The sequence below is a fragment of the Martes martes genome (genome assembly GCF_963455335.1).
Source record: "Martes martes genome assembly, chromosome: 14".
Taxonomy (NCBI): Eukaryota; Metazoa; Chordata; class Mammalia; order Carnivora; family Mustelidae; genus Martes; species Martes martes.
Genome location: NC_137902.1, coordinates 9,145,514 through 9,172,501, shown reverse-complemented (window position 1 = coordinate 9,172,501; position 26,988 = coordinate 9,145,514). Strand labels below are relative to the sequence as shown.

At 39.5% G+C, this 26,988-nt stretch overlaps 1 protein-coding gene across 4 annotated transcripts in view; it reads left to right on the top strand.

The window, feature by feature from the left end:
• PLEKHA1 (pleckstrin homology domain containing A1) overlaps window positions 1-26,988 on the top strand; it is a 54,939-nt gene that overhangs the window by 16,997 nt on the left and 10,954 nt on the right. For all 4 annotated transcript variants that reach the window (XM_080822847.1, XM_080822846.1, XM_080822845.1 and 1 more), the window contains exons 3-8: window positions 2,692-2,748; window positions 4,979-5,024; window positions 11,416-11,513; window positions 17,647-17,772; window positions 22,024-22,167; window positions 23,714-23,782. In XM_080822847.1, coding sequence (XP_080678973.1) covers window positions 2,692-2,748; window positions 4,979-5,024; window positions 11,416-11,513; window positions 17,647-17,772; window positions 22,024-22,167; window positions 23,714-23,782 — 540 coding nt within the window. The remainder of the gene's footprint in view (window positions 1-2,691; window positions 2,749-4,978; window positions 5,025-11,415; window positions 11,514-17,646; window positions 17,773-22,023; window positions 22,168-23,713; window positions 23,783-26,988) is intronic.

Here is a 26,988-nt window from a genome sequence, read left to right as displayed (position 1 = left end):
TGTTAAAAGTTTGGGCTCAGCTAGATCTTTCTCACATGAACTGATATTTTGTTTTTAAGAGTTGCAGTTTTTTTTTTTTTTAAAGTTTGTTTATTGGGACACTTGGATAGCTCAGTCGGTTAAGCGTCTCTTTGGCTCTGTCTTTTTGGCTCAGGTCATGATCCCAGGGTCCTGGGATCGAGTGCTGCATTGGGCTCCCTGCTCAGTGGGGAGTCTGCTTCTCCCACTAACTGCTGCTTACTTGCTTGCTCTCTCTGTCTCTCTCAAATAAATTAAAATCTTAAAAAAAAAGTTTATTTATTTAAGTAAACTCTACACCCAGCATGGGGCTTGAGCTCATGACCCCGAGATCAAGAGTTATGTGCTCTTCTGACTCAACCAGCCAGGTGCCCCAACACGAACTCTTTAAAAAGCCAGATTTGGGGCACCTGGGTGGCTCAGTAGGTTAAAGCCTCTGCCTTTGGCTTGGGTCATGATTCCGGGGTCCTGGGATTGAGCCCCACATCAGGCTCTCTGCTCAGCAAGGAGCCTGCTTCCTCCTCTCTCTCTGCCTGCCTCTCTGCCTGCTTGTGATCTCTGTTTGTCAAATAAATAGATGAACTCTTAAAAAAAAAAAGTCAGATTTCCATGATGTAATTAGCACATTGGTTTTTATGAATGTAGTACAGAATTTTAAATCTTTCTTTCTATTTAGTTCTTAAGAATTTTAACTCTTCATTCCAACTGATAAGAATCTTTTAAAGTCTTGACTCTGCAACTGGTAGATTAGCCATTAGTATACTAGCTTTGTGTCATTTTTAAATGTATTAAGACTTACAGCTCTTAATGAAAACTTTAGTAAAATGTCTTGCTAGGATGATTACCTTAGGTTGAACCACATGAAATTGCCAGTATACCACCATTTTGATCTACTGAAAAATGACAAGTTCCATCTGCTTCAATCTAGTTGTTTATGTTATGGTACTGTAACATGCTTATGCTGGTCATAATAACCCTGATAATGAAAAAAAAAAAAAATCAGTTTAGCTCACCTGTCCATAGGGAGCCATTCTTCCTCTATTTTCCTTTCTTTACCACTAACCATTGGTTTAAAAATCCATTCTAGTGTTTTACTAGAGATCCATTTGGAGCTTTCTGTATTTTGTTGAGGGTGTGGGTAATGGTGGAGAATTAAATAATTGAGTATCTGTTCAGGAAGTGACTTTGAAGAAACTTGAAAGAAGTATTTTGGCAAAAGGAGTGCAGGAACTCATAAGAAAAATGGCTCATTTTCCTTTTTATTTTAAATGTCACTAGTTGATTATTTCTTGTTCACTGTCAGGGAACAGATTTTTGAAACCTGCTTTTTTGTAGTCGAACTTGGCAGTAATCTCACTGATCCATAGAAACTAGGTATTTTGAATATTCTTTATCTCTTAGCTACTTACATTTCCCTATACTGTGCCACTGTTTAATCTATGATCCTTCATGTCATGCGGCCATGACATACTTCTCATTTTTCTTCCTCATACAGGGCTTAGAAGTGTATTAAGCTAGTTAAAAGAATAAATTTTTGGAGGATTTAAAAGAAAAATAACACTTCTGAATGGAAGGTTAGTAGTGTTTTAAAAAAAAATCACTTAGTAGTTAGGAGGTCTTGAAGGCATTTTAACATTTCATTGACTAATCCAAAATTAAAAAACAACAACAAAGCAACCTCTTAATGTGAAACATTTTATATAAGAACACAATTTAACAGTATACCTTAAAAATTATAATGTTATTTTATGTACATATTTATGGTTTATATTTAGAAGCTTGAATGTAGTATATAGTTTAAAGCAAAACAATGCAGATTACATAGGAGTGAAAATTTTGAAAAGACCTGTCCCTGTCAACAATAACCAGTATTTATATTTGGGAATCTTAATTAAGTCTTTGAAATGTCTCGGCTTTCATATAATTAATTGTTTCCAGTAAGCTTATAGAGAGGTCTGAGAAAGGTACCTCCTAATCATTCATAAAGCAAAGTCAAAGGTTTTCTTTTTAATGTACATGATCATAAAGTGGTTTAAAAAGTTGATCTTGGTTAATCTGCAGTGGAGGAAGCTTTCAATGTTAACATTGTTTTAATTTTACTTTTAAAATATTCTGTCGAGTTTTCCTTTATATTCTTTATTATTTTTTTCCAGACTCTCTTATCTGGTGTTCCTGCCTCCATCTTCCCCCTCCATAATCCATCCAGTTTGTTATATTACAGGATATATTAAAGTACAGGTTTGATTACAGAATGCTCACAAACCTTTATTAATGGTTCAAATTCTTAAGAGTATAAATTCTTTGCTACTTTTTAAATTTAGGTCCTATATAGTTAGGTTCTTAGTTCAAGTTCCCAAACCACTGTTTTCTACTACAACCCTATATGATACTGTCTTACAACCCTGCATTTATGGCTTTTAACGAAAAGTTTGGCCACAATGATAAAAGTAGCCTTTTAGTTATAGAATGCATTATGGTGGAACAAAATAGAGTTTGGTTTTGTTATCCAATTGTCAACTTGATTTGTAAATACTTAAACTAAAAAAGTTGATTTGTAAAATGTGATATTAAAAAATCTAATTTCTTAACTTTTTCTAGTATGTTTAGAACACTATAATATAAAATAAATTAATAATGTTGGATTTTAATTACATATTAATAATTTGTTTCCAGAACTTACCTTCTGGATCATCACGTGTGGGAGCCATTAAACTTACCTACATTTCAAAGGTAGTTTTTCTGTATTGTTTCATATTCATGCCTGAATTAAAATTCCTTGGAATGAGAGTATGAATAATCAAAAGAGCAGCTTCCTTTCTGTGTCATTTAGTGATGAGGTTTGCGGTCATATCATGTTGAAAATAGTACCTGCTCACTACAGGTAGGAAGTTCTTTGATAAAATTCGGAAGAGTACATGGCAAATTGCTAAAGTTAACATTAACTTCTGTGATTGGGCCATAAGAAGGACATTGGAAGTGCATCAGAAGGACAAAGATGAGTTAACAGGTTCTATCTTTGGGAAACCAGAGGAAGATGTTTTCTGAGTCTGTATTTATTTAAACTGTTTCCAACTTTTAATCCCATTATCTTTGACTTTTTATTTATGTTTTATTTCGAAGAAAATAAGAACCATCTTCATGAGGAAACAATGGTTTTTCCTTCATTTCACTTTGTTTCTTCTAATTTTTCTTTTCTTGTTTGTTGATATTTCTGGAATTTTTGTAATACTGTTTTTCTTTTAAAAAATTTAGATTTGGTATTTTCAGGTATTTTCCCCCCTTGATTTTATCGGTGTTTTGGGAACTGAGATAGAAGTTGAGGACCTAAACCTGTGGGGTTTTTATACAAAATAATGTTTGTAGATGACTTAAGTTGTGAGATGTGAAGAGTAGCTTGTAGTCATATGCATGTGCATGCTATTAAGCATGTATTGGAATTTCTTAGCAAAGGTCTTCAACAGAAGACAGGTTTACAAGTGTGCTTCTGTTTAAAGGACAGACAGTTTTATTGACAAAGTACTTTGTTCTCAATGTTGTCCTAATTGACAACGACAACAAAAAGAATCAGCCCGTGCACAAAAAGGTTACATATTTAAAGGGCAACATTTTATTATTATTTATTTAATTAAAACCATATTATTTAATTTGCAAAAGACGAATATTGTTAATATTGATTAACTATAACTATTGTTTAACAACTCAGTTGTCCCTGTAAATTAAGACATTTAATAAATGCTTTAGGGTACCTTGAGTTTAAATTCTATAGTGATAATTATTAGGAAGCATAAAATTCCACTGCGAAATAAACCGTAGACCCCCCTGTCTTCTTGCTTGCCTGCAGCATAAGTGTGCTGTGATGTAAGGATGCCGCCAGGAGTTGTTGACTCTCAGTGCAGTGATGAGGAATAGGCAGTTGAGGGAGAGATTGCCGATATGCTTGTATCTTTTCTGTTATTTGTTGCCTGGTCTTTTTAAAAATGGGAGCTCTTTTTAAAAATAAAGTATTAACTAAGCAAGTAAGCCTGACTGGCCACCTGCCTCCCAACTCCTCTGTTCCCCTTTTAAAATATAACTTTCTCTGTGCACTTCTGTTGACTTTAATCTCTGTCCCACAGCTTTCCCGAAGGTTGAATCGTACAGTTTGTACTCTGCGTTAGATATGCCTCCTTTTTCCAGAATTTATTCCTGGAACAAATTCCAGTATGACTCAGAGCTGTGAATTTGTAGTTGGGATCAGTCAGGAACCCCAGACTTAGAATTCCTTTTGAAGGTACAAAACAGATGCTGCAATGAGATATCACCAGGCAGCAGGTGGTGATAGTCATGAATGGGCTTCTAAGAGGCTACTTCATTAAAGCGGGTAACAGCGACCAGGTGCAACTAGTTGTTTCACCTTCTGAAAGCCGTGTGTTGCATTTAGCAGTGTGACCCCATTATCCCAAGATGTTCTCATTTACAAGAGGATCCAGTGCCATTTTGGTTTCGTTTCCTCATTGCAGATTAATACCTTCTGGATTTGGGGGCTTGGTTAAATACAGTCTCCCCCTTACCCACAGTCATTATCTCTAAAGGTTCACAGGTAATTTAGAAATATGCAATTTGGGAAGAATTCATAGTTTCTATAGAGTATTCTGAGGGTATTTTGAAAATTATGTTAAACTAAGAGTTTTTCTGTGTGTTACATAAAACTTTAATGGTTTACTTTCAACTTCTTCACATTTCCTTTGAGTAAATATTCAGAAAGAACATGGAAGTATCATTTGTTTTAAACATCTCACAGTTGGGAGCGTATTCTGTGTTTAATTTGCAGTTCTTTCTCAGTAGCCGTAAAAGTTTAATTTTAGATCTGTTTGCTAAATGCATGTCATTATTGGGAAATCATACATGTGCACGTTCATGCATTTAAAGTTGGTTATCTAGCATATGAAGAAGGGAGTGACACATTTCTCTTTTTTGTTAGGTTAGCGATGCAACTAAGCTAAGGCCAAAGGCTGAGTTCTGTTTTGGTAAGTAGCCATTTTCTGTATGTTTGTTAACTAAAGTTTGGCTAACATAATTACATTATGCTGTAAAAGAAAACAGTCCCTGAAAACCACACAATACAAACCTATGGGTTAATGGGTTATTCTAAGGGAAATTCCCTTGAAACCACCATCCAGGTGAAGAAATAAAACTTTCCTGCCCCTGAAGCCTCTTTCCTGTGTCCAGCCCAGTCCCAGCACCTCCCTTGTTTGGATGTAGTCATTAGCTACCGTGTATAGTGATCACCGCCAGCAAGTAATTCTTAACTTTCTACCTTATATTATTCTATCATAAATGTGTAAATAATGGAAAGGATTTGGTTTTCAGCTTGTGGGTGCTGAGGAGTTTATAGTTTGGGGGTGGAGGTAGTCGAGGGTGTCTGATCCAAATAGTGAATGTCTGAAGTGAGCAGTGAATGTCTAGTGTGTGCACACTCTGCTTGGCCCTGGGGCTGTGAGAGCAACAAGAAGCAGTCGTCGCCCTTAAGAGCCTCACAGGCTCCTTGTCTCACTGACACCGTAGGGGGCAATATCATCATATTTATTGCCGTCAGCAGAGAAAGGAGTGTAAAAGCTGTTAGAGAACCACAGACGAGCTTCACATCTTCACTGGGAAGTCAGGGGAAGCCACACTAGGTGCAGAGACCCTGGAGTCAGTGGCCAACTACCCTTGATCATCCTCTGCCATGGGGGGGACGGTGGGTGGGATCACAGGGACAGAGACGTGCACGGGAGAAGAGCATGGTGTGCACAGGCACCGGGACACTCCGTGGAGCTGCCGGGAACGAATGGCGACAGACCAAAAAGTAAAAGGGCAGGTGGGAGTCCGGGTATAACATGTTGACAAATGATGTGCGTGTGCATGTGCGTGTGTGTGTAAATGAGAGGTGAGAACTTAGCATCTAGAAAGCTGACATAAGGTGAAGGAAGTTTTTTACATGGATAGAGTTTTGATCCAGGTAGATTAGTTCAGTGGCTCCCAAACTACAATGCTTAAGGGACTGAATCTGGGTGGTGGCAGTGGAAGGAAGGACAGACATCGCTAGCAGGAGACGTGAAGGGACTTGGTGACTGGATGTGCGGGAAGAGAGAGGTTTCTGGTAGGTTCACTTCTAGTAAAGAAATGAGGAGTCAGGGAGAGCTGGATTGGGTAAAATGTTGGGTGAGGAGTTTGATGTGGTGGGGAAACAACAAATGGAAATGTTGTGGTGATAATAATCGAGGACTAGATGGAGCCAGAAGATAGGAACGGAGAGATTTGGAACCTGCGATGATAGTGGGTGGTAGTTGAAGCTGGGAGAACTGGTGTGCCCTCAGGATGTTCATGGAACCTAGTGATGGGAAGACATTTCAGAGTGGCCAACTGGCATGCTTTACATGAGAGTAGATACTTCTTGTGGTAGAGTTGATGTTAATATTCCTTGTTCTCTTTTGCTTGTAAAGGGCAGGTTTCTTTAGGGATTGTGTTAGGGATGACAGCTCATGGCAGTCATGTACATCCAGCAAGAGAACAGGATATGAGCGGGATGTAAGGTAGCTGTTCAGAGAATCCTCTGTAAGGCTTTTTAATTTTTTTTTTTTAAGATTTTATTTATTTACTTGACAGACAGAGTTCACAAGTAGGCAGAGAGGCAGGCAGAGAGAGAGAAAGGGAAGCAGGCTCCCTGCCAAGCAGAGAGCCCGATGCAGGGCTCGATCCTAGGACTCTGGGATCATGACCTGAGCCGAAGGCAGAGGCCCCAGACCACTGAGCCACCCAGGCGCCCCCCTCTGTAAGGCTTTTATCACCATTAAGAAACTAAAAAAACTTTATGTTTTTATTACAAATTTATCATTTTGGTTATTAAATAGGAAAATACCTCAGAGCTTTGTGAGTGAAAAGCTAGTGAGGGCAAGTCGAGTAACAGAGTACTTTGTATTTTAGAATGTGTAAAGCATATACTCCTGAAAGTCTTTAATGTAAATCTCAAACCCGTGGTTTGAAGGAATAGGATTATATAGTAATAGATGTGAGGTTCAGTTACTGGAGTATTTAGAATGGGTGATTTTACTTGGAGTCAAAGATTAAGAGTTTTGGTTTGCCAGTAGTTTATTAGTCTTTACTACTAGAGGGGATAGAAAAGAGATTCTTAAAATGCTTGCCTTCAGAGAAGTAGGCAGAGGCCATAACTTCCATTCAGAATGGCAACATAAAGACTCTCCAGCCTTTATTTCATCTCAGATTGCTCAAAAACAAGTGAGAACAAGAAACACTCCAATCATCTTTGATGAACCTGGCAGACATCTGTAATCTGCAGTGTAGACAGATGGGAAGTGTGTGGAGGAACGTAAAATAACTTAGCAGGTTGCAGCAAAGGCCAGTGAAGAGCTGGCCGGTCAGGGTCCTGCCCCCGACGCCAACTCCAGCTGGAGCTAGGTTCTGGGTGCTCTCTGGGGAGTCAACAAGAGGAGGGACTGAAAGCAGGGACTACGTTCGGATGTCTGTGTCAGGGACAGCCTCTGGTCCCTGCTTCCATCTGGCTTAGGCAGCTGCCCTTCCACTATCCCAGCAAGAAATGGCACGTGTACTGTCTTTAGAAATAGAATCAGTGAAGGGTGCCTGGCTGGCTCTGTCAGAGGAGGACATGACTCTTGTGCTTGGGGTCATGAGTTCGAGTCCCATGATGGTATAGACATGACTTAAATAAGTAAAAACTTAAAAGAAAAAAAAAAAGAAATAGGCTCTGTGCTTGGGGAGTAGGGGAGGGTTGAGGCATGAAACTGAAAATAGGAGGACTAAGTAAAGATCTGCCCATTGAATGCACCCTTTTCCTGTGTCCAGTCCTGGAGCACTGGGCAGCCAGGCGTAGTGGAATGGGAGTCTGCCTACCCTAGGCAGGAGGGCTGTAGGTACTGACACCTGGGCATTTCTACTAGAGGAGTTTGTTGTGTAGTGAAGTCCAGCAGTTAGCAACCCCACCAATCTTCAGGAGAGCTTCCAGTCAGTTTTTTAGTACCTTGTTTATGAAAGTATGAATAGCCCAAGATTACATGGCATTTCAGGAGAGAGAACTGTCAAATAGGAAAAGGGACACAAGACAATGGTAAGACTCAAAAGAAAAAGTCAAAATCTAAAAGTAGAGCAGAGACAAAGATGAGAGGAGAGAAATGAGAAAATTAGAGGTTCCTTTAAGGAAGTCTGCCCTCTGACTAAGGGAAGAGGACAGAGAAAGAACAGAGGGACGAGAGACACAGACAAGGAAGGCATGTGGAAGGGGTCACATCACCATGTGGTCCGTAACGGTATTCGAACCGCATTCGAACCATAACCCAAGTTGCTTCTGGGTTGTGAGATGACATTCGTTTGCAGTCATGCTCATGTTTGCATGAACATCCAGTACGTTCACTTCGATGGTGAAGATTTGAAATGAAGGGACTCCTGGGTGGCTCAGTTGGTTAAGCGGCTGCTTTTGGCTCAGGTCATGATCCCAGAGTCCTGGGATCGAGTCCCACATCAGGCTCCCTGCTCAGTGGGGAGCCTGCTTCTCCTTCTCCTTCTGCCTGCTGCTCTGCCTACTTGTGGTCTCTATCTGTCAAATAAATAAATAATCTTAAAAAAAAAAAAAGATTTGAAATAAAATAAAGAAGTACTCAAGTAAAGAGGTAGTGGGAACACCAGTGTCTGGGTTGGAGTCATCATACGCTGTGAAGCCCCTGATTTAAAAGCGTGGCAACTTACAGCTTTTGTGTAGTTTTGTTTTATTCTGGTGTTTGTTCTTTCTCTGTCCCCACCTCCCTCTCAGTGTTGTTAATTTGCTTTACATTTTCCACAGTACGTTCTTACTTGGAAATCTCCAGATGATGATCTCTGTTTTGTCCCAAGTACTGTCCTAGGTTCTTTACATCTCTCGCCTCCACCCCTCAATGAATGGGTGGGTTGCATCCATTTCATTGATGAAGAAAATGGGGCTCAGAGAGATTGCATGGGTTTTGCAAGATGACAATGCTAGTCGAGTGCATGAGCTGGTCAGGTCTGAGTGACTCCAGGCTCTGATTTTTTCCCTCCCATCGTATCATTGTGCCCCTTCCTGCCATGCACTATATACAATAATATAGCACCTGAGTTTTTATTTGGAGTGCAGGGTTTGCTAAGAATCTTTTTGAGAGGTGTATTTGCCTCTTTTCCCTTAAAAGAAGTCCTTATACAAATGTTATTCATTCAAAAATAGATGTATTAAGCGCTTGCTTTATAGCAGGTACAGTGTAGTACCAAGTGCTCAGATTTTCAGACTCTTCGGATGATCTGGGCAGATGCCCGGAACAGTGTTGAGGGAAGAAGCCATTGGGGGAGGTAGGAGGAACTCAGCCTCAGCCCGAGTTGGAACAAGATTGTCAAAGGGTGCTTTGCCAATTGTTAGAAATTAAAAATAAAAGCGGCGTGTTAACATATCCTACTGTGCTACTCATTTATCTTAGTTTATGCTTATGGCATTTAGAATTTCTCCAGTCTCTAGTAAGATATAAAAGAACTGACTTACAGTGTTCTAAATTTCTTTAGTTTCCAGACCAGTTGTCGTACAGCACTTCCCAAGGGACTGTCTGACTTCCTTGCTCAGATTCTCATCTCAGTTCAAGGAAGCTCTGATTTAGGGTCTTGGTCTCAGTTCTAATTTCAAAGTCCTGTGCATTTGAGAAATAACTTTGGAAGTTATTTTTATAGTTCAGAATTGCAGCAGTGTAGCTGTTGAGGTGCATTAGCTCCTAGAATGATATTTATGTTTTTAAAAATGAATGCACATGAAATATAATTAATAAGCTTTAATTCAAGGGTTGACAGGAATAGCTGGTAGACAACTGTGTATGCTGGTATGCTTTGCTTCATACAAATAGATAGTTACTAAACAGGTATATGTAAGTTAAATTGTACAAAAAGGTCCAAATGTATTAAGATTTTAGATATAAAGACATAGATATAAAAGAGTGCTGAAAATATCAAGGTGTTTATTTTTATAATCTTGAGTTGGGGAGATTTTCAAATATGTGAAAGCTCAAGTCATTACAGGAAAAAGAAAAGATCGGTAGAATATTCCTGTTCGATAAAAGATACCATGGGCAAAGTGAAAAGGCAAATGACAGACTTGGAAAAAGAACTTGAGGTAAAATAGAAATGATTAATATAAAAACTCTCCAAGTCAACACAAAGTAAGAAATATGGGTAAAGAAAAGAAAGCTCACAAAACAAATTCTAATGGCCAAGAAACATAAAAAACTAATTTGTCTCAATAACCAAAGAAATTCACATTTAAACAAGATGTGATTATTCACCAATTAGGTAGCCAAAGATTGCTGTATTTGTGAGGGTCCAGTCAGGAAAACAGTCTGCATTAGGTATTTCAAACCCTGGGGTATTTGTTTTGGAGTAATTGGTTACCCATTTGTTGGAAGGCTGAAAGAGCACAAAGGGGAATGCTGAAGAAACCTAGGAATTAGGAACTATATAAGGCCACTGTCACCCACATGGCTGGAGAAATGAAAGGGGAAGAGGTAGTAGTATCACCTGAACCTCGGACTTAGGAAGGGGGCCAGGATGGAGCTAGTGAGGGGCGTCTGGGGAGACTGCAGGGCTGGCGGGGAGAGTGGTAGAAGCGTCTGAGCAGTAGCTAGTGTGTGTTGCTGCTGGTGGAAGGAGGGTAGCGGTAGCAGGAACCTACGAGAAAGTGCCCTCTCCCCACCTCCCTCACACCTTCTAGTCTCCCCTCAGTACCTCCCATTAGCAGAGCATGGCCCGAGCTGTCAAGGGGTCGTAGGAAATATTGTCTGCAGACTGCAGCTCCAATATCATAGAGTCCTGGGGCTGAATACAAGGTCCCTCACTAGTGTAGGTGCTAATAGTCAAGACTGGTGTGGGGCACTGGACAAGACAGGCCTTTGCATACACCGTTGTTAGGAATGTAAATGGGTTCAACCTTTTGGGAAGACAAATTGCCCAATACCTATAAAAATTTTAAAGGTGAATTCCCTTTGACCCAACACATCTGTGTTAAGAAATTTATCCTATAGAACTGGTAACCCAAGTATGGAAAGATACATAAACATGATGTTTCATTGGGATATTTTATATGATTTTAAAAAATTAGAAATATTCTAAATGTCCATCGTTAGGGGATTGGCTAAATGTATTGTGGTATTTCAATTTCATGAAAAACATGGCCATTAAAGATAAGAGGTTTACCTATGTTATTGAGTGATAAAAGCATTATTACATAAGATCTTGTCAAATCCAAGAGAGTCACAGTATTGAACCTAGCATGGTTTTTCAGAAAGTAGCTGCAAATATAAATTTAGATGTAACAAGTGCAAAATTTCGTGTGTTGTAGTTTATTTTTTCTCTCAACAGTTATGAATGCAGGGATGAGGAAATACTTCCTACAAGCTAATGATCAGCAAGACCTAGTAGAATGGGTAAATGTGTTGAACAAAGCTATAAAAATTACAGTAAGTATTTTTTTTTAAATTTTTAATGCCTGGAAATAATCTTTACATTTTGAAAATATATCTGCTTAGTGTCTCTAGTTTACCAACAGATTGTGTATTCCAAGTTTGTTTAAAACACAGGTGTTTATAATGTGAATACATTTCCTTGTCCAAGGTGACTATCAGCTCTTAAAAATAGCCCATACATAAATGCCTTTTGAACCCATTATGTACCTAATAAGATATGTATTAGTGTAGATTTTAACCACTGCATGCAGTAATGTTTCTAGGGCAAAATGCATATTTTTTCTTCCTGAGTAGGATAAGGGGCTTCCTGCCACTGGCCCAGCTACTGGGCGTCGGCCTTCCTGTCTTCCAGGCCATGGGCAGGGTTGCTGTCACATAAGTTAGAGTTCGAAGAGAGGAGCAGGAAGTGGAGGTGAGGGAGTGGGAGTGAGGCACAGGGATAGGGAGATCATTTGGAGAGCTGTGGCGGCCAGAGGGTGCTGCCCACATGGCCCCGGAAGTCTTTCTCAGGCTCTAAAACCTGCCTGGCCCCCTCTTCCTCCTTGATTTTGGGACTTGCCGTCCTTGCACACCTTTTCTATGCTCCAGCTTCCCGCTTGCCACCTGCATTTCCCCTTTTGTTTTTCTGATGAACAGGAATATGTCTTGATTATCTGCAGTGTGCCAGGCCCTGCCCTGCAGGTTTTACCCAAATTATCTGGAAAAGTAAGCTTTGAGGGATTGAGAAACTTACCAGTTTCAGAGCTGGTAAGTGGTGGAGCCATGAGCCAAACCCAGCCCATTTGACTCTGGAGCCAGACCCTGAAGAGCAGTGCCTTACTGCTTCCTGAAAAAAGAGCCCTTTCCTACTCTTTTGTTCCTAACGCAAAACCCAACCTTTCTGAGAGCGTTTACTTCTCACGACGATAGGCAAGTAGAGAGGTTCTGTGCCCTGATCCTACCTCTCCTTGCTTTTATCCTCCTTACACACTTGTAGAGAAACACATAGAGGCCTGCATGGAGAGGATCTGGAAGGAGTTCCTTCCTTCCAGAGGTTTGTTAAATTGTGTGTGTTTGTTAAATTGTGAGGTTTGTTAAATTGAAATGTGTTTCTGTTAAAGTGTAGTTATTTACTGACCTTAAATGACTTCAACCCTCGAAAGACATGTGCTCTGAAAGTTGCCATATGTTATTACTTGATAGTTTCCGTCTGAAATGAATGATTCCATATTTATATCACAACACAATGAAGAGTTAATACAACTAAAGCTGTTCTCAGAGTGAAGTCGGAGTTTTTGTCTTGCACCAGCACAGCCTGTTACCACATGAGAGAAACACCCACGCCGTGCATCTGATCTGTACATGGAGAAGTTATTTTAGGCTTGTGCAGTTTCAGGAAAGCACTTTTTTGAGCTGATGCACAAGTACATATTCTTCAAAGGTCTTAACTAATTGTTTTTAACTCAATATATATATTTTTAACGTGAAATTTTCTTTAGAAAGTACCTAGTAGCTTTACTGAGTTAATTCATTTATTGCAATTTAAAATGATAAGCAGCACTGGTTTCTTAGTGCTTTAAGAAAAAAGTAGTGGATAGTCTCAGGATTTTGCTATTTTGGGGGTTCTTGAATTGCTGTGTCTAATTTATTAATGGTGGGAAACCATCTGGTACAGATGACACTGTTAAGCTTGTTCAAGTGCAAGAGAAACTGAGGTTGGGTAATGTTCCAATGTATAAAGACTGCTGATACCAGCTTTTGTGGTTTTACAGCTTTATTTTACATCTTGAAATTTTTATAGTTTTTAAGCTAAATCAGTTGATACTCTTAAATTCATGTTTTTTGTAATTCACATTTAGATGATAGGAATACATAAAAGATATAGAAATCCTTAGCTAGTCAGCACAATGAATACAGTGACACTAAAGTGAATTTAAGTGATATAGAAGTGCTAGCATTTACTAAAGAGCAATCTTAAATAAACATTTAATTACATGATAGCAACGAGGGAATTTCTCATGCTTACATGAGGTACCTTTAATTTTTTTCTCTAAAGAGTCTTGCCAGGGGCGCCTGGGTGGCTCAGTCTGTCAAGCATCCAGCTCTTGGTTTTGGCTCAGTCTTGATCTCAGGGTCCTGAGGTCGAGCCTTGTGTCAGGCTCAGTGGGGAGTCTGGGGGCCTGAAATTCTCACCCTTTGCCCCTCCCTCTGTCACACACTTTCTCTCTCAAATAAATAAATAATCTTTATTTAGAGAGTCTTGCCAATTTTAGTATATGTGCTGCCGAAGCGAGCACAAGTCTTGCCAATTTTAATGTCATATGCGTAAGTACACATGTAAATGTATTAGGGTGTGGAATCTCTAATTTGTCATACTTTCCTGTGGAATTTGCCAATGATTTACATACAGATTTCTTTGGAAAATTAAATAAATTTTAGTTATGTGCAGTTTACATTTCTGTGGAATTGCTCCAAATGACATTTTGGTCAAGTGTATATATGACATATAAACTTAAAACTTTAAAAAATTCATGATTAGAAAAAAATTCTTAATTAGGTTTTGGAAGTATGTGGTTTCAGAATATGGATGGTTAAGGGGTCGCGGTAAGGGAATTGTGATTATTAAACTACTTCCTAATTATAGTACCTGTCATCTTAATGGACTATCCTCTGACACCCTGGTCTGTGGCTTACTTTGCTAACATCTGTGTGAAAATTTATTGATGGCTGCCAATTAAAAAAAAATTTTCCCCTTATTTGAAAAGAAAAGAGAGTCAGTATTGGAGGAACCAACCCTGAGGGGAATATCAATGACTATAGAATTGGGAAAATCAAGTTTTAAAGTATACTTTCAAATAACTACTCATTTATCGTAGTAACAGTATGAACATGGTGGTCTCTAGTCCCTTATTGAGTACCCTCAGGGGTACTCAGTAATTTGTGTTTGAACATTTGAGGTTTTAGTGTGTAAGCCCTGTCATTTTTCTCCGATTTGTTCATCCCTCATTCTCTGACTCCCTTTTCTTTTTCTGCTGTTAGGATCACAAGCAAACACCTAAAAATACATGCAGACTTCTCACAGAAAGCAGCTGCAGGACAGACAGAAAGCAAGAGACAGGGGGAGTCAGGGGCAACGAGAGCAAGCACGTCCAGTGTCTTTGACACTTGCTGTTTGCCTGGGGGGGTCATTTTTCTGATTCCCGTATAGTAGTCAGCTGGTTTGTTTGTTTGTTAGTCCTGAACATGTTTATTTTAATGGCCAAATTTAGACTAACGTTTGGAATTTTTAGGAGTAGGTATTTTGCTTTACATTTTTCTTGTTTGAGGAGAATGCTTACAGTTTATTTTTTATTACTATTTTTTTTTCAAAGATTTTATTTATTTATTTGACAGAGGTCACAAGTAGGCAGGCAGGCAGAGAGAGAGGAGGAAGCAGGCTCCCTGCCGAGCAGAGAGCCCGATGCGGGACTCGATCCCAGGACCCTGGGATCATGACCTGAGCCGAAAGCAGAGGCTTTAACCCACTGAGCCACCCAGGTTCCCTTTTTATTACTATTTTTTTAAGGATTTTATTTACTTGTCAGAGAGAGCGAGAAAGAGCGAGCAGGGAGAGGGGCAGAGGGAGAAGCAGGCTCCCTGCTGAGCAAGGAGCCCAATGTAGGACTTGATCCTGGAACCCTGGGATTCTGACCTGAGCCAAAGGCAGACGCTTAACAACTGAGCCACCCAGGTGTCCCTACAGTTTATTTTTTAAATTGTAATGAAATGTTACATTAGTTTCAGGTGTACAACATACTGATTCGAAAGTTCTGCACGTTACTGAGTGCTCACGGCACAGTTCAGATAATTTTTGTTGTAAAGTACAGATCTAAGTTAATTACTGAGCTCTAGCATTGGAATTATGCCATACTTAGCATTTATTTTATTATCAGGACAAATTAGAAGCAGTGGGGCTTAACAACATAGAGAAGGGTTTTTAATATACCATCATTTCTGGAAGAAAAATAGAAAAATCAGTTTAAGTGTCAATGTATTTTTAGGCCGATATTAAAGGTTTTTCTTAGGAAATGCCCATCTCTGACTAAAACTCTCAAGTTCTTAAAAGAAGGACTAACTTCACCGGGGTCATCTCTTAGCACATTTCAACTAACACAGTTGAGAAGTGAGTTGAGCTCTTGGTTTTCTGATGCTGTTTTCTGTTCTTAATGGGATAACTTGGCCCCATCTTATCTGTCATAGTTGCAATACATGATACTATTCATTCAAAACATTATAGGCTTCCTTAGATTGTTTCCGGGTGTGTAGTGTCCTTTGTCGCCCCTTCACTATCATGTCATTATGTGAATCTTGTCAAGTAGAGGTCTAGCCATTATCTGTTGCCCTTAAAAAGTCCAATGTGTAGCCTCTTAGAAGAATGCTGGAGGCATTCCGTGGCAGGGTTCGTTTCTCTTCCTTTTTCCCCTCACTTTTGTTTCTGCCAGTGACCTGCCTCATAGTGGAAGTATGGCTGGAGGCCTGGGGAGAAAGCCTTGTGGGGAAGCATTTCTAAGGGGGAGAGGCAGGGGAAAGAGTGGAGTTGCGGAAGTCAACCAAGAGACAAGTTGGTATATCCATAAATTATATCCGTAAAGTGTATCCATAAATCATATTTATGTGGATTGGCATACGCTTAGACACATGTAGAGCATGTTTACCCAATATTTCGTGAAGCTTTGTCTGCAGACACCGCTGTCCGCCTGCTCTTCCCCAGACGTGGTGGGAGAGCACAGGCCTGGCAGCAGTGTTTCTCAGGCTGGTTTCTGAAGCACCTATCTCAGAAACCTCTGGAATTCCTGCTGAAAGTGCAGCCTTGGCACACGACCGAGGCTTCACAAGTCAGAATTTCTGGGTATGCAGCCTGGGAATCTGAAGGTTTTAATAATGTTCCTGGCTCATACTTCATGAATGTTAAAGCTTGAGAAACCACACTGCTTTGGAATCATATTAATAAATGGCTTGGGTCTTTGACTGCAATGTGATTATTGGCCCCTGGAGCTGTGCCAGTGTCCTGTTAACAGGGATGAACTGTACGGCAGGCAGGTTATTTAATTTTAAATGTTTTTATGTCACAATTATGGTGCTTATTGGAAGTAGTTGTCGTGATGTTTCTGAAACACTGCAGAATCCTCAAATGCCCTTTAAATCAGTGGCAAGGTTAACTGTCATGCTTAACATCACATCAGTGCCAAGCATATTTTATTACGTTTTGTTCATAGCCAAGAAAAATCTATAATTCAAAGGTAGACAACATGCAGCAGTCTGTTGATAGAACTAGTGCTTCGCCAAGTACTTTGTTTCTGGATTAGGCCACATAAGAAAAGCTGAAGCATATGTTAAACATTTGTGATGTCTTTGATTGTTTGTGTTCACTTTAGTGAGATACTTGTGAGTGATTTATTATTAATACAAGTATTGGAATTTCTTTTAAAAATTTCCAATAAGCTTTAAGTTCTATTGAACATTTTGACTTCCAGTTTAAGTATCTTACTCTTTTTTTCCTGCTGATTTTGGGTTCATCCCCTGAGTCAGTCTTTCACCGTTTACTGAATACCTACTATGCTCTCAGTAGTAGATTGTTCTAACAGTAATGATGGACTTGCCACGATCCCTGCACTCAGGGGTGCTGCAGAATCCTGGGCAGGAATGGCGGACAGGAAGAGATAACATAGAGCTATAACCCAACGTCAAGTTCTTTAATAAATAGGAGGTATAGTATAGTGGTTGACTGTACAAGAGAGTTACACGAACTTAAATAGAACATGATACAGCCAGGATCTGAACCTATGTTTCTTCATGCCTCTGAGCCTCTGTTTTCTCACTGAAGATACACGCCCTACAAATAGGGTTGATCAAAGGATTAAGTGGGAGAAGGTATGAAATAGTAGCTGCCGAAGTAAACACTCAGTAAATGGTGGCTGTGTTTGTAAAATATTACTGAAACAGAAACATTAGTGTGAGAACTTAAAGGGGTACATACACACACATATTATACGTAGTTTTCATATATGTCCGTTATATGTAAGTGGATGATTAGTTGGATATTCTGTGATAGAAGAGGGTCTCCTAAATAATGCTAGTTGCAAAATGATTCATTTACATATTATTTTAGGTACCAAAGCAGTCAGACTCACAGCCTCATTCTGATAACCTAAGTCGCCAGAGTGAATGTGGGAAGAAGCAAGTGTCTTACAGAACGGACATTGTTGGCGGTGTGCCCATCATTACCCCAACTCAGGTAATGCATTGGTTAGTCTACTGTGTGATGGTTTACCCACTGTGTAGTGATTTTTATGTTATAAAATAGAACATCTTTACTGACTTAACACAGTAATTAATTAATTTTAAAAACTTAGTGTTGGTTTCTTATTTCAAAAGTATGTGTTTATTATGAAACATTTGGAAATCACAGATACACAACACTAAACACTTTTCATGTTTTCTCTGAGCCTTTCTCCTTTTATGCTTTTGTCGCCAGAAGTGGAGATGCTTTGTAAACAGCTTTTTCCCCTTATATCTCAAACATTTTCCAAGTCATTAAGTATTATACTACATCACTTTGAATGACTGTAGTCATTTTGCCATGAATTTACCATAGTTTACAAATCCTCTGGTGTTGAATAGAGTTCCTTTTCTTTTTGTAAACAGTATGAGTAGGAAAAGCCCATTCTTTCTCCCCCACACTACCACACTCAGCATGCCGCTGGCATCGGAAGTGTGGCGTTCTATGATGCTGGCTGGGTGTCCTACAGTGTAAGTCAGGCTGATTCCAGTCAGCCTGGAATCCTCAGGTTAAGGGCTCAGTCCTCCAGGACTCCCCCTGCACCCCTTCAGATGCCAGTTGGAAGTCCAGGTGCTTCTGATCGATGGGCTCTAAATTGGATGTTCCCATGACTTTGTGTCCAGATTTGAGTAATTTGCTAGAGTGGCTCCCAGAACAGAAGAAAGCAGTGTATTTGCTGTTTGCTGGTTTGTTATAAAAGGATATGATAAAGGAGGCACATGAACGTCCAGATGGAAGAGATGAGAGCGGCGTGAAGCCTCAGTGCCCTCTTTGGGACTCTCCTAGCACCTCCCAAGTGTTCATCAATCCAGAAGCTCTCTGAACCATGCATGTACTTTTGGGATTTTTATAGAGGCTTCATCATATAGGCATGATCAACTCTGTTTCTAGCCCCTCTCCTCTCTCTGGAGAATGGCAGGCGGGTCTGAAAGTCCCAAGGTTCTAGTCATGACTTGACTAGACCATGACTTGACATCATGGTCTTTCTGGTGAGCAGATCCCATCCGGGAGCCCACCCCCCATCTAGAAGCCCACCCAGAGCCACTGCGTTAGAACAAGAGATGCCCCTAGTGCTTATCATTTAGGAATTTACAGGGGTCTTAGGAGCTGTGTGCCTGGAACCAGGGGCAGAGACCAGTAGGTATTTTCCATTATCGATAAATGCTGTGATGAACATTCCTTTACTGACCGAGCCACGCAGGTGCCTGCTATGATGCACATTCTTGTAGCATAAACTTTAGAGACATGGAGGATAGTTTTTTAAAGGATGAAGTCCTAGAATAAAATCCCACATAAAAGAGTTTGCGAATATTTTTTAAACCTGTTTTTCTGCAACCTGACCTAGATGAGCCACACAGAGAAATTAGAATTTTTCTATCACACAAGTGCCAGTCTGCTAAGTCATATCTTATTCGGGTATTATGAAAAATAGAAATTTATAAAAAAATTTTGAATGAAATTAAAACTTTTGAATGACCTTAAATTTCTTGTGTTGCTGTTGAGTGAATGAGTATGTAATACAGATTGAATTCCCAGCTATTGAGAAATTCCAGGTCCGAGGTAATGGATTGCTGTCGCCAGCTTTGGGCACTTTCCTTGTCTCTGTACCTGTTTGGACTGAGAGGACTTTGGCACTCCATAAACCTTGTAAATCTTTTTATGTGCCATATTTTTCAGGTCTTCTGTCAGGGAAGGGTGATAGTGGAGAGTCTTAACACATTAATTAACTAATTAGTGCTTTCTTTATTCTAAATTAAGGGTATATTAATGAACAAAAAAATTCATGCTCTAGTGGGAGCTGACACTTTTCACCAGAGTTGGATAAAAGTGTAAGCTAGTATTGTGTTTGAGTGTGTACTTTTAAAAAAAGTAATGATTTTAACCTCTAAGACTTCTGGTTAAGATAAAACTAGACTAAGTTGCTTTCACCTGTCTTATGTCTTATGCTGATATAAGTGGTAAGACAATTTGTCTGTAGTTGTATTAAGATGGTAGTTTGTATCTCTGGCTGTTTTAATATTATACAGAATTAAGATTTTGTTGTGTTTTAATTTTGGTGTATTCAGTACGTTCTAAGATTCCATTGTAGCTGCCATGTTAAAATTTTTTTTTACTTTGCTTTTTGTAATGTAGATTTTTAAATTTATAAAGTATTTACTCATTATAAAAGCACTTAATTGTTATATTATCAAGAAAATGATAGATCTCATTTGCTTGATTAATTTATTCAGTGGTTACTGGGGTAGTAGCAGTTACGTGCTGGGATTACAGAATTTACGTACATAATTCTTGCTGTCGACCTGTCTAAATGGATAAGGTTGAAAATTCCTCAAGATGAGACTTGAGCATTGGTTTTTCTCTTGAAATTTAAGAGTTCTTCAAAATACATGTTTGGTTGATTTGTGGGATTCTAGATTATAATATGTTGCATACTATAAATAAACAGAAGCCAGTGCTTTGGGGACCATGAAAACATAAGTGTAGTTAGATCTTTTTTAAAAAGCACTGGACTTGGCATGTAAAACAAAACAAAAACCCTGCAGAACTTTTAGATTCTTTTTTTTTCTTTCTTTACAGTGTTCCAGAATTCATTGTTTCTGCACCACACACAGTGCTCCATGCAATACGTGCCCTCCATAATCCCTACCACCAAGCTCACCCAACCCCCCCCACCCCCCTCCCCTCCAAAACCCTCAGTTTCTTTCTCAGAGTCCACAGTCTCTCGTGGTTTGTCTCCAGCAAGGAGAAAATCTTCTGGCAAGGAGTTTTTAGATTTGACATCAAAACTATAGTCCATCAAAGGAAAAATTGATAAATTGGACCTCATCAAAATTGAAAATGTTTGCTTTGTGAAAGAGGATGCAAGGAAAGCTACACACTAAGAGGAGATATTTGCAAGCCACATATTCAACAAGGCACTTGTATCTAGAACATACAAGGAACTATCAAAACTTAGCAGTGAAAAAATAATCCAACTAGGAAGTGGGCAGAATTCACGAACAGAGATTTCACCAGAAGATAAAAGATACACATGTGGCAAAGGAGCTCTAGAAAGGCTTCTCACTGTCATTAGTCAGTAGGGAAATGCAAATTAAGACCGCCGTGAGGTATTACTGCACACCTCTCAGAATGACTCAGATATGAATAATACAAATGCTGACAAGGACGAGGAGAAGCTGCATCCCTCCTACATTGCTGGTGGGAATGTATGACCACTCTGAAAAGCAACATGGCAGTTTTTTATTAAAGTAAGCTTGTGATTACTATACAACCCAGCATATGTACTCCTAGGCATTGCTCCCAGAGAAATGGAGACTTACGTTTACATAAATCTGTACAGGAATGTTCGTAGCACTTTTATTCCTATAGTCCAAAACTGGGAACAACTCAAATGCCTTTTAACAGGCAAAGACTTAAACAGCCCATGGTATGTCCAGACCATGAGCGCTACTCAGCAGGAGGAAGGGACAGACTAGTGATACAGGGAGCAGCCTGGACGAGCTTCCTGGGAAGGGTTCTGATCTCATAAGGTCACATACTGTAGGAGCCATTAAATCCCATTGCCTGACTGTCAGAATAATCGAGATGGAGAACAAATTAGGGGTTACCAAGGGATTAGGCATAGGGACTCTATAGGGGTAGCCCAAGGGAGCCTTGTAATGGTGAACACCTCTGTATATTGTTGTGGTGGTTTTACACAAAGCTGCATGTGACAGAATTGCATAGAATGATCCAGACACAGAGACGGATGAGTGCATTAAAACTGGTGAAATCTGAACGAAGTTTGTGGGATGTTCCAGTGTCAGTTTTGATAATGCAGTGTAGTTGTACAGTTTCCCTGTTGGGGAACTGAAGGGTACATATAACCTCCTGTACACTTTTTTTTTTTTTTTACAACTTCCTCTATTAGTGAGTGTGTATAATTATTTCAAAATCAAAGGTTCACCCCCTTCACCCTCTACCTCCTCCCGCCCCCCAAAAAAGCACTGGGAGCAAACAAGAGAAATAGAAATCTATGATTTTTATTACTGATGTGAGTGTTATGATTAAGTACCTCAAATTATTTAGGAAACTCTTCAAAATTTGTGTTCCTAAGTGAACTAAGATTAGATTTTAAGAATTTTTGTTAGAATAACAACATGAAATACAACTGTACATTGAAGCTAAACAAGCAAGAAAAGAATTTCTTTATTTGCCTCTTTTTAGAAAGAAGAAGTAAATGAATGTGGTGAAAGTATTGACAGAAATAATTTGAAACGGTCCCAAAGCCATCTTCCCTACTTTGCTCCTAAGCCACCCCCAGACAGTGCGGTCATCAAAGCTGGATATTGTGTAAAGCAAGGAGCAGTGGTGAGTACCTTAACGGGGTATGTGTGGGAATAATGAAAAATGAGTCCTCTGGTAGCAAACTCGCAACATACCAGCCACTTGCTTTGTTTTTTTGGAAGACCCAAAGTCAGAGACCAGTGGGCTGAGGAGTCAGGAGATAGAATAGGGGTGGCTGTATGTTCGTAACTCAGTGTTCTTTTCTTGGTCTGTGAGTGGCTGGATAAATTAATGCTTATTACCACTGACCTTTAATTTTAAATCCGCTTTCCTAACAGCTTATCCCAGAAGGCTTTCCTATTGATTTTTCCTCCCTTGGGAGTGGGTCAAAGAAAGAGAGCTCTAGCAGGGAGGTGCAGGAAGAGAGGAGGCAGGGCTGTGGGGTGTGGGAAGGCTCACTCACTCGGTGTTGGGCTGACCTCAGTCGAATTTTCTGTGACCTTGATCTTCTTACTTAACCTTTCAGTCTCTCAGTTTCTTTTTAAGGAAAATTAGGTTATAAAACCTACCATCTGGAGTTTTTTTTTTTGAAAGATGTAAATTAAGATAGTATTAACACAGCACCTGGTCCTTAGTAAGAGCTGGTAAGGGTTAGCCAGATCCTCTCATCCAACCAGACCCGTGGGTGGGGCATTGTAGGAAGAGCAAGAAAATTTACCAGTATTTCTAAGGTTCCATAGTACTTTTCCAAAGTTTGTTACTCTGTATGTGAACCAGATCGTTAGAATTTCATGAGAAAATAAACTTTAAAGTTTGAAAATTAAAAAAAAAATTCTGTGAGTAAAGAAATACTTCAGATTCTACTGGCAGTTTATTTCACTTCACGTCACTTTCTGGCAACTCTAATTAGCTTAGGTCAGCCGTGGAGGAGTTCTCGTCTCCCTAATCCACTGACCTTTAAGCCGAGGGAAATGAAGGGGCAGGTTGAGAGTCTCTCACCATAGGTCTACAGGTGAAGTCAGAAATCTCATCAGGCAGTGACTCACTTGTGTTAATTAGGGCTTTTGGGGAGACATTTCTTTCTTTTTGTTTTACTCCCAAGTCCAAAATAACAACCCTTAGTGATGTTGAAGTGCTTTCATGAAAACTGTATTTCGGTGGCAAAAAAATATTTGTACAAATGGGTTCACTTTGTTAAGTATTTGATGCTTTACTACTAAGTATAAAGTACCTAGAGAAAGACTCTTGCGTTTTACAGATCTTACAGAACTTAACGTGGTTTAATGACGCTTCCTGTGCTGGCTCTCGAGCTCTTCATGGCATTTACTTTGTGGGGTTGGGGGGTGGGGAAGTGCCTTTTTTTCTTTTTAGCTTTTAGAGTATTGAAAATATGAAACCATAGTTTAAAATTACATCCTACAAGCTGAAAGCTAGCCGCCGACGTTGACTTCGGAGCTCGAGGCCCGAGTAGCAAAAGAGATGAGGTTTCATGTATGTCCTCCTCAAGGGAGGGTAGTGAGGTTTTTCAGGGCTTGACACCTGATTTTGGGCTCATCAGAATATTTAAGTGGCTGCTAACATTTGACATTCTTAGAAACAGAAGTCTCACGTCTGTGTTCATCCCTGCTAGATGAAAAACTGGAAGAGGAGATATTTTCAATTGGATGAAAACACAATAGGCTACTTCAAATCTGAACTGGTATGTTGCTCCGTCATACATGTTGCCTTGAAATGTTTGAGCAGAGTGTTAACGCGGTGGTGATTTTGTGTGTGTGTGTGTGTGTGCGTGTGTGTAGTTTCTCGTCCTGTTTTCTATTTTTCAAAATAATTCTGTTTTTGAGAGGTACATATATTTCAGTTTATTTGGTTGTGATGTTTTAATGGTAATGTTGTAAATACATCTTAAATAAAAAGATTATATCTTCAAAGGCATTTCACCTTGAAAGAATTAAAAATATCAGAACTCCTTAGTCTACAGATTTCCTCTAAAGGGGAGCTGGAGGAGATTGTAGGAAGAATTCAGTCTCTAAAAGTCAGCATTTTAACGCTGTATTTCTACAGAGTTTTAAATACAAAGTTTCTGTATTTTCTTCTCTGCCCTCTTCTTGATATTTTTTTCCTATTTCAGATTGACTTTTAAGTTTCCTCATATAAGACCTTTTTATCCTATCTGAAGGTGGAATCAAAGATTGAAATGCTCTCTTTTACTTGTTTGAGTAACATCCTTATTTAAAATATTCTTCTCACATAGCCCAAGTTCTACAACAGCTTGTTGGATAATTTGCATGCTTTTTTATACCTTACACGTCTGTCCTGGCTCTTCCTGTTCTATGGGACCTTTGAGTAGGGAATCATATGCTTTATTTGCATGAAGGCACCAGAACAGCCCTATCCAGTAGACCTTTCTACACTGATGGAAATGGTCTGTATCTGCGTTGGCCAGGTTTACTGGCTACATGTGACTGATGAATGCTGAAAACATGGCTGGTATGACTGAGGAGCTTGGCTTTATTCAATTAAAATGAAAACCATTTTAATTTAAATAATTACACATGGCTTGTGGTACTGTATTAGACAGGAGAGTACTTAGAGAATAGGAAAGGAATATTTTGAGGTTCATCTCAGGTGTCTGTTCTTCTGCGAGTCTTTCAGACTCTAGATTAAGTGCCTTCTCCCTACACGTCATGGTGCCCATTGCCCACTTGTATCCTAATACCTCCCGCTGTGTTTTGTAATTGTATGCATACTTGTCTTTACCAGTTACTTATGTGAGCTTCTTGAGAGCAAAGATCTCTTTTATACCCTTTTTATGAACACAGCACCTGGTACTTGGTAGATAATGAATAAATGTTTTTGAATATTCAAATGGAAATTGGCATCGCATAGCAAGAAGAACTGTTTTAACATGGGTATTTAGCCTTGCTCAGACGTCAAAGTGTAAGAGCCTCGACTGGAAATAGTAGTTACTTGGCTCAAAAAGTATCAGACTTGGTGTCTCAGAAGGCTCCACGTTGCCTGATTAGTAGGTTGATGCATTGCTTTTAATAAATGACACTACTCTTAGAAAGAGTCATTAATGCAACAGACATTCGTTGAGCCCTCCATGGCTCTGGTGCCCTGTCCTGGCAACTGGGAATGAAGAGAACAGTCAGTGATATTCTGGCCTTCTTCGGGAGTTCAGCTGTGCCAGAGAAACTGATGTGTACCCCTATCACCTCCAGTCGTTATAACGAGACAAGAACTGTTATGCAAACATTTATTAAATTTTGAAAACCTGTCTATAGACATGATGCTATAAAACTCGAGATAAAAGAATACCGAACTAACAGAGGAGGGAGGGAAGTGATAGCCGTGTGTGTGTAGGACTGTGTTAAGCATTTAGAAAACACAGGTAAAGCTAGAATCTGTAAATACACCAATAGATGAGGTGTGCATTTCCCCCACATTTAACATTTCTGAAATCTTGGGGTGTCTTAGAGTTGCTGCAGGTGAGGGGCAGTCGGGCAGCAGCTCTGTGGTAGTTGGCATCGCTTGTGTGCGCACAGCCCCTTGGGTAAGATCTGAAAACTCCAGCACCAGATCCTGCAGTGAAGAAAATCTCAGGGATACAGTGGGGCATTAAGAGATGCTGCATCCCCAACGCTCTTTTTGACACAGAGAATGATATGGAGTGAGAAATGTTGACACTGATGGCTCTGAGTCAGAAAGTGATTCAGAAGAGCTGGAATCTGAATGTGAAGTTTTAAAAAACCTTAGCCAATTTGCTTACGTACCTCCATAGGCTCAAGAATGACAGATGATGGGGCGCCTGGGTGGCTCAGTGGGTTAAAGCCTCTGCCTTCGGCTCAGATCATGATCCCAGGGTCCTGGGATCGAGCCCCGCATCGGGCTCTCTGCTCAGTAGGGAACCTGCTCCCCCTCTCTCTCTGCCTGCCTCTCTGCCTACTTGTGATCTCTGTCTGTCAAATAAATCTTTAAAAAAAAAAAAAAAGAATGACAGATGATAAAAATTGATGTTTAGCGTGGAAAAGGGCTCTTTTATAAAACCTCTTGATCATCTAAAAGTTTAGACAGAAAGTAGGTAGAATAGTATTCGGAACCCCTGTATATTCCTTACCTGGATTTTGTAATTATCAATACATGGCTAGTTTTATTTCTTAGGTACCACCACTACTCCCCCTTCATATTTTGAAATAAATCCCAGACATACTATTTTCTCTGTAATTATTTTATGTATGTATTTATTTACACATGTAAATAAATATGTAATTTATTTTATGTATGTATTTCTAAAATAAGAGGAGTTAAAAGCTTTTTTAGTAGGTGTGAAGGATTTAAGTGCACAACTGAAAAACTGGAGAAAATATTCGTAATATATATCAGGGAGAAAACATTAATATCCCTAAAGAATCTTAAAAATTGAGGGGGTCCCTCCTTACCCTCTGCTCTCTTTTCCTCCCATCAGTCCCAAACAATTCAGGCCTACAGTTTTTAGCTGAGGCAGATCAATGTAGGTGTTCATCTGGTGGGCCAGGAGCAGAAGAACCAGAGTAGCCTGGTATCAGCAGTCAGAGCCCAAGAAGGATGAGGCCATCCTCTTGGGGGGTTTAGCCCAACATGGTGTAGGGAGAAGAGCACATCCACACTGGAAGAGAGGGTGGTGGCAGAGATAGGAGAATGTGGACACGTGTACTTATTGATAAAATAAGGAAATATATTAAAAGCCAAGTTTCTGTCAAAAAAGGGAATAATAAATACAGAAAAGGAGAAAACTTTTATATTAGATTGGAGTTGATGTGAATAGCAGGTAGGTGTAGAATTAAATATAGATGTAAATGTATTCATGTGCTTATGTATATATGCATCTAATATACTTTGTAGCTCTGTGCAGCTGGAAAAAACCCA